We start from the raw sequence: 13,123 nt of genomic DNA on the forward strand, positions 1-13,123 counted from the left end.
TTCGTTTGAATGCAACGCCTTTTCCTTTGTCCCGTGATCCCGCTGACCCTCGTTTACATACATTATTACTAGTATTCTCTTATTTACACGCAAAAAAACAGTACAAAAACGTAGATACAAACTTATACTGGTTAGAAGCACTAACTTACTGTGACCATGAGCATGCGATCGTGCGCCTAAGCACGCTATAGCGCGCAGCTGGTAACATCCCAACTTTCTGTGTAATTGACATATAAAAGAGTAATTTTTTATTTATAACTTTTAAAAATATATTATTAGAATTTGTTATGTTATATTTCATAATTTCCTGTCTCGACGAGTAATAGTGTTCTGTGGTCTCGACAGTAACAGGCATCCGAAACCTCGACTAACCAAAATATTTTCTGGTGTTAGAAGAAATATTGAAAAACTGATTTTAAATATACATTCAGCATGTTCACGTAACAAAAATTTAGGCTACCATAAAGCCATAAATATCGTAGTGGGAAATATGCGTATTGCGTAAGTTTATGTATGTGTGATAGGGAATGATTGAAACGCCTGTGAAAAACTACTTTGCAAGAGTGAAATAAGGCATGTTTTTATATTATTTATCAGGCGTTATTTAAAAACTTACCTATAATTCAAAATAAAACGGCTAATAAATACTTAAATAACAAGCTCAAAAAACAAAGTGCATTTTGACTTGTATATGATTATATCTTTTTAATGGTTTTCTTGTTGTAATAAATAATGTAATTTATGCTACATTGAGCTAAGGACATAGAATGAGGAATAATACTATAAGGGTTTTGTTATGGGGCAATCTTTTTTCTGGTTTTAAGTTTTTTTTTAAATAATATAGACTCGCGTTTGTAAGTGACGATGTGGTCTAGTATGGATCACGCTTACCTAGCAAATGCCTATTCATTATAGCTTTAAAGACTCTCAGATTATAACGAGTTGGGAAAACAGACGACGGCAGGCATTTCCAATCCTTCGCTGTTCGCATCAAAGAGGACGAGGCCAAACGTTTAGTGCGAATTGGTGGTATGTGTGTGTAAGTAGTTAATGCCATCTGCGGCAAATCTACAATAAGTCACGTCAAAAAAAAAGATATCAGTGTACATGAACGGAACAACTGCCTGGATCCCTCTCCCAACGACTTCTCCAGACAACACGACGGAACGCGACATTATGTCACAGGAAACCTACAGGAAAGTGATAAAAACAATGATCTTCCAAAATAATTATTATAACATTTATTTCTTAAACATTTGTATTTACAAAATATAAACCTATACATTTAACAGGGCTTAAAATTAACATCGAAAATATAGCTGACATCCTTAGAATTTGACAAGTTTCTAATTAGCTATAACTTTACAATTTAGCAAAGACTGTTACAAAAAAATGCGTTTATATGTCCTAGCATAATAGGAATTTTTGAGTCCAAAAATACGATTTGGTAAATATAATTTAAATATTAATTTGTTTCGTTTTCTATTCTTTGCTAATTTGCTTAATTATAGACTAGACATATAATAACTGTATTATGTAAATAAACCTCAGTCTTTATAACAAGTCCATCACCAACCAACGTCATAGTGAAGTCATTTGCATGTTACACGTATACACTAATGTTAAAATATTTTTACAACTTATAATCTAATTTCTTTTTAAGAACAATAATTTTCTTAAATTATACGCAGGTCGTTTTGTATTGGCGCTACATAATTGTAACGTGATATGAATATCCTGAAACGTTGGCACTGGTGGATGTAATCGTTAGTCCAGGAGCCAATTCTCAACGATCCGACGACATTTAACGATTATTATCACAGCCGTAGCAAGAACACTGAAACATTATCCTGCCAAGAAGTCCCAGTCTTCTTTTTTACAAAGACATTTTTAATAAAAATATATCAATAAAAGTTCCGTACCTTAGGCAACACTGTATATTTTTAATCGTGAAAAAAATTATAATAATTTTGTGTCCCACAAAGTAGGTCTGAAATATGGTCCCATTGTAAAAGGACGGAGAGCGACATCATGGATAGATTCCGCTCAAAAAAATACGGAACTTATAAAGAACAATATTTTAAATTATCTACATAATGGCCCCGATTCCTGGAGACACCGTCTAATTTTATTTTAAGTTATATCTGTCATTTTCATATCCGTCGAAAAGGAAAGGGACGGATGATTCACAGCTCTTAATTTTAGGAAGAATGAGTAAATGAACGTGTCGGGTTATTGACTGAACTAAAATTTTTAGACGGTTGGTTTAGATTTGTGCTTAAAATTGACGTGTGTTCCATAAATTTTATGCTTGTCGATTACCCGTCCCTTTCCTTTTCGGCGGATAAGAAAATGACAGATATAACTTAAAATAAAATTAGATGGTATTTACAGGAATTAGCACCAATATATTATTAAACAGCCTCTGTGGTCTAGTGGTTAGAGCATTGGGCTCACGTTGTGGAGGTCCGAGTACGATTCCCGATGGGGACCCAGTCGAATATCACTTTGTGAGACTGTCCTTTGTTTGGCTATGACATAGCAAGTTGAATCACCTGGTTGTCCGATAAATAAACATGATTTCGTGCTTTGGAAGGCACCTTAAGCCATTGGTCCCGGGCTACTAGCCCAAATGCCAACCCACAGCGGAGCGGCGTGGTGGAGTATGCTCCATACCACCTCCGGTTGATTGGGGGGAGGCCTGTGCCTAGCAGTGGGACGTATATAGGCTATTTATGTTTTATATTAATTATTGATGCAAAATCTTTTAGGTACAACACTAGATCTCAAGATGTGAAACTTTATGGCACAAAAACGAATTCTGTTTTTGATTCCATCGAAGTTTATACTGGTAAGTCTTCAAATATCGCAGTAAATATTTTCTTGGAATATTCTTTGACTAGATCTAGACCAGCCATTGATAATTTACTTTAGGTATTCAGCATTTCAGTATTTACAAAATTACTTTCAAGGCGGGCCAGATAATACATTATGACGATTACATTCTTAGATGTCTACCTACTTCTTATACTTACACATTTTTCTACAAAAAACAATTAGGTACGTTATCTACTTAATTGTTTTTTTTTTTTTTTTTAATATTCTTTATAGACTAGAGATACAATTGATCAGGGTATAATAAAAACAAGTATGCTCAATCCTAGAAAAAGCCGTCATTGCTAATCCTATAAAAAGACGTAATTGTTACCACTGTGTTACCATTACATTGGTATCTCCAACATTCCAAGGACGCAAATTTGATTATTGAGAAAATTAATAGAATTACTGACTAATGTATTTAATTACTATCACTTGTCACATATATAAAACCATTCAAACTGTAAGTAAATCTTTTAGTTAAAGTTCAAAATTGCATTACAAAGTAAATACGAATACACAAATAGAAGTCAATATAAATTTGGTTTACAATAAATTCTACAAATTATTCCCAGTTATCTTGCTAGTTGTATATTTAACATTTTTTTTTATATTATTATTTATTTATTTTAGAATCATAAATTTAATTAAAGACCGATTTTTAAGTAAATTAAAAACATGTGGGTAATTTATTTTTTACAAAATGGCAACACAGGGTGGGATAAGGTCAGCTGGGCTAACCTTGAAATGTTAGCTGTCACTTTTGAGCATACCTGGTTTTCTTATACCATGTGTAGTGTACACCTTTTGTATACTGCCATGATTTGGCTCGCCAACACACCATCACTCTGTACAGGCAGACCGTCCTGCATTGACTGACTCTTTGTCTTGCCCTGTATTTAGATGACATATGCGCCCGAGGCAAGGACAGCAATATTAATACACAACACCATGCATTGATAATTTGTAGGTAGGTACAACAAGTAGGGTTAGTAGGGATCCGCCTTAGGAATGATTAATCAAGTACCATTTCAATATAAGATCTTACTGTACCTAAGTCATTTCTAAGAATAACAACATGTAGGTAATTTATTTAGCTACCATAATAAACCATAGAAACATTTTATTTTTTTTCACTAACTAGGATCATGTCGTTTTGGTAACTTGTATTTATTATATTTACAAAAATAAATACCTAACATTATTTGCCGTTTATATAACATTGTATAATATACAAATGAAGGACTTTCCCGGCTACGTTCTCCAAAAAAAAAATACATGGCGCTGTAATAATTTGCCTTCGTTTTATCTTGTAATTTCATGGATAACAAAAATATGCATCATTCATTTTTATTTTTGGGCATAAATGATGACCTATGTTAATTGGCTACTTGACAGTTTTCGGATAAATATTTAAAAAATTACAAACGCTTATTTTAACCTTTTTTAAAAGGAAAAAAATATATTTTTTTAAAAGGTTATAAAGGAAAAAAATATATTTTTTTAAAAGGTTTAAAATAAGCGTTTTTTTTTCTTTATTAATTTCAAATTTCGCGCGCAAACGGTTGGTCACATGACATTTTGCCCAGTGACGTCACATTTCAATAAACAAAGAATCTGTCAAACTACGCGTCACTTCAAATGAAACCTGACAGATAGCTTTTATTTTGTGAAATGTGACGTCACACGATGCTTAATTATAGCACCCCCTCCCCCCGTGTTTCGGGTTTTGTATTAGACAGATAAAAAAATCGCATTTTTATCTTGTAAAAATAAAAATTAAAAAATGATCTTAATAACAAAACTATTTCATAATTATCGTTAAACGATGTAGTTTATCGCTATCCGAAAAGTTTCATATTCTATTGTTACAACTGTCAAATAGCCAATTATTACACCCAGCTACAACACATCTTCCACTCATTATTATTCTGATCAATACAAAGAAAAGCAATATAGGTATCAACATAGTTCTATACATGATATCTAATCCAAATATTAGGCAACAAATGTTTTTATATGCCTCTGCCTGTAATGTAATATATTATATTTTTGAATAATTATCTACCCGGGCAATGAGAAAATAGGTAACTATCACGTCAAATCTTTATAGCGCCATCTATATTTTTTTTAGCCTCTCATTACCAGTAAAATAAAATAAAGGCTATTTTCTTAAAATTGCCTGATATGATTTGATATCATATTATTATTTATATGATACGGGTAGGCATCTTCATAATTTACGAATCAATACAATTTTGGAACAGTCTTAAAATTATTATTTGAAAAATAGTAGGTAGTTGGATAATAAATGTATTATTTCAACAAAAAAAATTCTAAACCTTTAGCAACAGGCCATTGGGGTCTAATATTGTACAACGCTGAATAATCTGTAAAACTGTAAGTATATTACAGTAACTTAAAATTAAACGGTAATTTAATTACGCTACGTCTTCAAATTAAACCTTACTATCTCGTCGTCTATATTTTTTCTCTTAATATTTTAAAAACATAGTTTTTATTTAATGTCTTTGATTTTAAAGAAGTTTTGAATTTCTCAAAAATAGGGTGCACCGTAGTGCGCGTAACCAAGTTCTCGGTACAGCTTCTAACATTACGCACCGTAAAATTACAATTTGTAGTTATATAATTATAACACATTTTGTAGAGTTCTTTACTTAACTACTTAACTAATAATGTCTTTGTAAGTTTTAAGTATGTAATATCACAATCACACAAAAAAAATCACTTTCATTTCAGAGTGTGTATATCGACCTTTTCACTTGTCGTGTTTATACGGGTCGCCAGTCGCGGTCGCTCGGTTCCCGCTTGACGTGGTAGTTGAGGCAGGGCTGGAAGTTGACATGTATGGTGACGGGGTGCAGAGGCGCCGCGAGCTGCACGGCGCGTGCGTCCAGCACGTCGTAGGCACCCAGGTGCCGCGCCAGGCACGCGTACTCCACGCTCAGCGGCACGTAGTACTTCCCTGAAACCAAATACTTGTAAGCCACAAGCCGACGTTTTGTTTTACTAAATGTATTATTAAACATCCTGATTAGGTCCCGCTTGGTATCCTTCTTTTTCTGCTTCAATTTCTGGGTCGATAACCGACCACGCCAACCCTGATGGGTTAGTATAGAACTGCTAGAGGCCCCTGTCATGGCTCATGTAACGACTACGTACTTAAGTAACTAGTAGCCTAAAATGCCTGTCTTGCTTACAGAAAATCATGCGATTCAACCAGAAATCCTAACCAAATAAAGGATGTATATTGTTATTCTTTTTTACTCGACTGAAGCAAAAGGGAGGGGCATAGTGCTTATACAGCTATCCTCTAAATATCACTATTTGGAAGAATATCAGAGAAATATACTTATTTTCTTGTTTTATACTTTTTAGAGCGTGATATTCTGTAGTCGGGTTTTAGTTTTTAAACGTATATTTTTATAAAATTAGGCAACACAAAACTGTTTACCTTCCTGCACTTTCACTTCGATGATATACTCGTGAGTATTCATTTTGTATTTCACAGATTTGTACTCATACAAATATCGATCGATATTATTATAAGTGGATCAATAAGTAGATATAGATACACATTGTAATAATATTATATATTATGAGAAAACAATCGTATCCTTACCAAGAGCATTTAGTGCAAAGACCGGCACATACTGCGTCGGCGGCGGTGGCTTCTCATAGTGGTGATGATGTGGGGATTCGCTGGAGGTATCCTGAAAACATGTATAAAATGTACTGTGTGTGTAATGTAGGTAAAGCCATTCAACAGTTGGCCGGGCAAATGCGTAGTGTAATAATGTAGCATCTATTTATTTATTATCAGAATTAATAGGTATTAGGTATCTATATCATATTGACTAAAGAAGTGAAGGTTCCAAAATAGACTAAGCGTATGTCTTAGGCAACCATAAAAATATGGGATAAAAGTAAGGTTGGCGCAAAGTTTAACTTTACCGATCATACCAAATGACATAATAAAATACCCTTCACTCTAATACTTAGATGTAAGTTTAATTTTAAGTTTCCTTTGGCAAACTATGCGCCATCATCACATGTACTATTTTTTTACGGTTTCCAAAGATACAGGCTCCGCCTAGTTTGGGAACCTCTGTTCATTTAGATATATTTTAATATAAGTACCCATCCTATTTTATGTGCCTCATTGTATTGTTTTCTGGTAATAAAAAAACATTTTTAATTTTCATTTCATTAAAAATTAAGTATACTACGGAAGATGAAATAAAGAGTGCGGTCTATTTAATACTAATTCAATACTAAGGACCAATTTTTTCTAGAATTTATTGTAAAAGAGCAATTTATCAATTTACCTGCGGCGAAGTATCGCGTGCGTCCTCTGTAGAGCCAGAGTTGGATGTGGAGGTGGAGGGTGCAGGCTTAGCAGCGCGGCGTCGCTTGTGATTGTACACTTTGGCGTGCGCGTGCGCTGTTCGAGCTAACACGTCTGCCGCCTGGATATGAGAACAATTCACTTTAGAAGTATTAGCCACCTGAAAAACGTAAGTTAAGATTTAGAACAACGTGTGTTAGCGACGATATTAATTTTGTGTTCAACTAAATCTATTTGTTCAGCCATCGATTATATCTATATATTAGTCTACACATTTATAAATGGAACATGCGTGACCGGAATGAGAAACGAAAATAAATCTCCTACTAAGCTAATATATATTTTAATCATGCGACCCTTTTAGTCCTTAGAATCCGTCCATCAAAAAACCTTAACTACTTAAATGCAGTAACCCAGTAACAGACGCCGTCGGCAAGAGTGGCAAGGATAAAAGGATGGAAGAGCATTTTAAAGTAACACTAGGTAAACACAGTATTTAATTTTTGGACGTTCACCAACACCGTATTAATTATAATTGTCTCAATGTATATTATACAGGGTATTAGTGACATCGTAACGAAAACTGTGCGAGGGGGGTAATTGAGCTCATTATTTTGAGTTAATATCAAATGGAATTTTCCATCGCAAAAGTATAGAATTGAAAATAATTTAAACTAACTAAAAAACATGAATTTTGCGACAGAAAATTCTACTTGATATTAACTCAGAATCATGGTCTGAATCATCCCCCTTAGTACTCGTTACAATGTCACTAACACCCTGTATATTTTAATATATTACATCGTTTTGTGTAAGTTTTACTTTGTGTAGTGCCATTTAATAAGAAATATTTCTTATTCTTCTTCTGTTGTATGGGTTGTGAGATTAAAAACCGACCTCGTCAACCATGGTATCAAGGTAACTAGTTACTATTAGATCTCTTATTCTTATTTAACTGACCTCACTATCTTGCGACCTCGAAAATCGCCTCTCGATAGAGTTTTTGAACTTGTAAGAATGGAGGTAGTCTTCGTTATGTTCGGGCTTGCGTACTGTCCGCAACGTTGGCTCGCGCTTACGACGCCCGTCCAAAGGCAACGGCTCCGCATCAGGGAGCGGGTCACTCTCTGTTGTGCCCGACATCTGGTTCAACGACACTGGAAAATAATAACAATTTTGTCAATATTCAGATTAGGTACAAAATCTGAATGCGATGAGAATGCTATCGCAAAAGTGGATTCGTTACAAAATAAATCCACTATTGCATTCCAAACTTTTTGTCCTTACGTTGCTTATGAGACAAAGGTAGGTAATCTTATTATATTTTATACATTTACTTCTTTGGATAAGTTAACTGTTACTGGTGGGATCGTAACTAGTAATAACACAACAGATATCTTAGTACATCCCGGACAATGCATACAAAAACCTTCTTATTATACACACAACACAGATGCAGTGTATACCCCGTACATGCGAGCAAGACAAACAGGCCACGCGCTGCCTTACTTTTAGGTCTTGAATGAGTAGAGTGACCCGCAAGAGGAAGTGAGGTAATCAAGCTTGTATCGGTGCCGGGTGGAGACTTGGAGAGGTTTTCTTCTATACGTAGTGTTATTATCTATTCTGTCTTATGTAATCTTACCTCTATCGCATTCCATAGGGTAGGACTGCTCAGGCGCGCGTTCTGGCTCATATTGCTCAGGGTAGGCTGTAGGTTGGGGCGGCACCGTCGCGATCACACTGGGTTTATACGCCAGCGAGCCGCTCGACGAACTAGCGGTCTCAGACGACGACCCGGCGTGAGACCGCTGCTTTTCCCTATGCATTACAGCTTCACCTACAATAGTTTAATGTGCACATTATGGATGAAAACGACGTTGCGATGAAAAGAATAAGAATACAAGTGTTTGTATTTTTACCTACGGCAAATAAAATATACCATCGAACATACTGAAAAACCAACCCTTGGAGATATTTTCGCAGTGGCGGTGTAGCTGCGCGGCAAGCTGCACGCAAAGTCCGTCGCCGGGGCCGTAGCCTTGCACCTCGATGAGGTAGCGCACGGCTTCGGCCGCCGCCTCCTGGTAGCCCGCGCGGAACTCGTCGCCCTGCCTCTCTGCCGCTACAACAGAACCCACGGGATGCAACCTCGACCCCTCCTGACTCCCGCTTAACATTAGCCTCCAGTTAGTAGCGCTCGATAGAACACATTTGTAAACTTTTGAAAGTAGAACCAATACAGGAAGTACCATTTTCTTTATTTCTATCGAGGTTATAATTCTTTTAATAATTATAAAAAATATATTTCTTTTATAATAAAATTTGAAAAAATAAATACGAGGGCTGTTCCGAAAGTTTTTAGTAAAATAAAAATTAGCCAAGATATGGTAAAGAAATATTTATATTTTTTCAAAATATTCTCCTCCAACCCCTATACACTTGTGCATTCGGCTAAACCAGCTTTCAAAACATTTGAAAAACGCATCTTGCGGAAGGTCGAAAAATTGCTGTCGAAATTCTTCCACGGCTTCGTCTGCTGTTTCGAATCTTCGCCCACGAAGCATTTTTTTCACCGTGGGAAATAAAAAAAAATCGCACGGAGCTAGGTCGGGACTGTAGGGAGGATGTGGTAACATTTGTACCCCCGAAGTTGACAAATAGTCAACAGTTCTTGCAGCTGTGTGAGTGGGTGCATTGTCCTGGTGAAACAGAATACCACGGACGCCGGTACTTGGGCATTCATAATTCAACTCCTCGAAAGCCTGTGGCAGACAAACGTTGCAATACCATTCACTAGTAACTGTTCTACGATCTTCTAGCGGAATAACAGCAACTGGTCCACTGCGTCGAAAAAAAGCCGCTATCATTTTTTTATTCACGCTCCGACCGCGAACCACTTTCGTAGGCAACTCGTCCTCTTCAAACACCCATTGCGTGGATTGCTGCTTTGTGAGAGGATCGTAGCAGTAGATCCAAGATTCGTCAGATGTAAGAATATAGGAAACGTTTTGCGAAGTTCCTTCTTCGAATTTTTCCAGCATAAATTTGCACCAATCTACACGTCGGGACTTTTGCTCATCGGTGAGAGAATGAGGTATCCATCGTGAAGCAACCTTCCTGACTTTCAGGTGTTCATGCAAGATGGTGGAAACTGCCCGGGATCCGATCTTCAGTTCAGCCTGAATCTCTCTATGTGTAATATTTCTATTTTCCTGGATTAGCCACTCTACTCGAATAACGTTTTCATGAGTTACTGCAGTTGATGGTCGGCCGGATCTGGGGTCATCATTTAAGCTCTCTCGACCACGTTTAAATTCACGATACCAATAAGTAATCGTTGCTAACGCAGGGGCAGACCCCCCGAAAGCAGCTTGTAAATTTTCCTGTGATTCCTTAAATGTTAACCCTCGTTTATAGTCGTAGAAAATCATAGCACGAAAAGCTTGACAAAGAAGCATGACAGCCAATTTAAAAAAATGTTTGAAAAAAGAACGACTTCTTAGTGGCCAATGATTTTCAGCTAGGAGATTAGTGTTGAAATTAGCCGTCAATTCAAAATAGTTTCAGGAAAAAAGAGATTATACAGGGTGTTAGTGACATCGTAACGAAAAAAAAAATGGAACGCCTATTTTATTGTACTAAAAATGATGGTGGGTGTTTTTCTTGTCGCAAATGTTTAATTAAGATTTTCAATTTTTACTGTGCCGCAATGTAAGTCGAACAACGCGCCACACAGACGCTAAACTTACGCGCGGCTACGTTACGCGTGCGTGATACGATGTTGATATCTAGGTAGGAGTTTTCATTCTCTTGTATTTAGATGCTTAGTGGTTCAACGTTTAAAAATGTTGTTTGTTGAAGTAGAACACCTACTGCCACGATTTTTCACGCACGGTACCTACCTACCAGTTATTAAAACGTTCCTAACTTATTAACAATAAAAACCCTACTCTTGCCTTACCTTAATTGTTATTCCTTCGGATGAAGTACCTAGGTAGGTACCCTAGAACATGTCACGTCACGTAGGTATGCAACATCGCGTTTCCTCCGCGGTAGGTAGGTATCACACGCACTCACAAACACAACACCTTGCTCTTTAATAAACATCAACAATCTTCCATACTTTTGCGCAGTAAATGGTCTATGATCTATCATCATAGTCGACACTACTCATTTACAGAATGAAACAAACACTCACAAACACGAAAAAAATATCCTCGAAAAACATCACGCGATTCGGGTCAAGCTTAGTATTCGACTGAGCGGAAGCGCGCGGCGGCGTTAGCGCAAAGCATCAAAGGCGCCGACTAAGGGCGCCGACGACGCACCGGCCGCGGCTGAGTCGAGCCGACGACTAGAGAGAGAGAGAGAAGTATGTTTATGGTGCAAGTGACAGAGAAAGAAATAGTATCTGTTCGTATGCCTACTTTATTGGCGAGCGTTGCCCTTGACCCGTGCGCCGGCTATTCACCTGCGCATAGCTGAAGTTGTAGATACGTTATTATTATTATTGATGACATTGATAAAATTTAATAATTAGTAATTTTTATTTGTTTATTTTAAATGTGCGTTCTATGCAGCTTAAAACACAATATGGGACTGAAAAAAATCTATTTTTTTTATGAATTTGGCGACAGGAAACTTCACTTGATACCTATCAACTCAAAGAAATACCTAGTATCTGTTCGTAATGCCTACTTTATTGGCGCGCGTTGCCCTTGATCCGTGAGGCTATTCACGTCCGAGTATCCATCAAGACAGATCAAACAAGCCCTAACTCGGAGGTCTTGCGTCCCAGGATCCTTTAATTATGTCTTAGAACCTTCTTGGCCTATGTGGTCCAGTGGTTGAGCGATGGGATGCGGAGGGTCCGGGTTCGTATTCCGGTGGGGACATATCACAAAAATCTGTTTATAAGGCCTTTGGTTGGGACGTTACAGGCTGATCACCTGATTGTCCGAAAGTAAAATGATCCGTGCTTCGGAAGGTACGTTAAGTCGTTGCTCCCGTCTACTAGGTACTTATGTAAGCACGTAGCCGTTACATGAATATTGTACACAGAACAGGATAGGTTTAATTAGTTCTTTACTGATGATTTAACAATGAGATTTAAAACCACGAATAACTTAGTACTTAGTACCTCGGTACCAACATGTAACAAGAAAAATAAGATCACTCCTCTCGGACAAGTTTTTTCTTTGAACATGCCGACATTGCCTACGCGGCGGAGTTGCCGAACTATCGATAGGTAGATTATCAATTGTTGAACTTGAAAATTGTCTAAACTATCGAAAGTAGTGATAGTACATTTAGATCGATACTAGCGATAGTACCGATAGGTCTTGCTTTGTAATAATAATGGGTATTGATCTAAAAGATCTATCGATAGGTACCTACTATTGGTTTTTTTTTAACTAGGTATCGATAGAATATCGATAGGCAACACTCTGGCGGAGTGTCCGCCCAATTCTAGACGCGATCTCGCTCGATTTTTGTGTAGCGAGGTTTTGCGTAGGTACTTACATACTAAGTTGGTGGATGGTTGACATAGTAGGTAACTAATTACCTAATCTGTGGTGGTTGTGTTAGTTGGTTGTTAGTTATTCTAATGACAACAAAGAATACAATTATTTACTGTTTCAACTGTTTTAGGTAGATAATGGCCCCGATTCCTATGAGTAAATGAATGAATAACCCAGTCGAATCAAAAAGGTATCTCGCTGGTATGCAAACCGTTTGACGTGTGCTGTCAACTTAATTCTGTCGGTTGTTTTAGATTTCTGCTTAAAATTGACGTGTATTCCATAAATTTTATGCCTGTTGATTATCCGTCCATTTAAGAATAAGAATAAAATAAATTTATAAATTACGATA

General features: G+C 36.8%; 1 protein-coding gene across 5 annotated transcripts in view; it reads right to left on the reverse strand.

The window, feature by feature from the left end:
• Positions 1-1,218: 1,218 nt before the first annotated feature.
• The window catches only part of LOC126366618 (transcription factor cwo), a 62,239-nt gene continuing 50,334 nt past the window's right edge, over positions 1,219-13,123 (reverse strand). For 2 of the 5 annotated variants that reach the window (XM_050009795.1, XM_050009794.1), the window contains exons 4-9: positions 9,201-9,371; positions 8,892-9,086; positions 8,207-8,403; positions 7,227-7,406; positions 6,521-6,611; positions 1,219-5,863 (exon numbers count right to left, since the gene is read on the reverse strand). In XM_050009795.1, coding sequence (XP_049865752.1) covers positions 5,670-5,863; positions 6,521-6,611; positions 7,227-7,406; positions 8,207-8,403; positions 8,892-9,086; positions 9,201-9,371 — 1,028 coding nt within the window. In that variant the 3' untranslated portion in view covers positions 1,219-5,669. The remainder of the gene's footprint in view (positions 5,864-6,520; positions 6,612-7,226; positions 7,407-8,206; positions 8,404-8,891; positions 9,087-9,200; positions 9,372-13,123) is intronic. The other 3 variants (XM_050009798.1, XM_050009796.1, XM_050009797.1) reach the window with 3 other exon arrangements.

Source organism: Pectinophora gossypiella, chromosome 5 (genome assembly GCF_024362695.1).
Source record: "Pectinophora gossypiella chromosome 5, ilPecGoss1.1, whole genome shotgun sequence".
Lineage (NCBI taxonomy): Eukaryota > Metazoa > Arthropoda > Insecta > Lepidoptera > Gelechiidae > Pectinophora > Pectinophora gossypiella.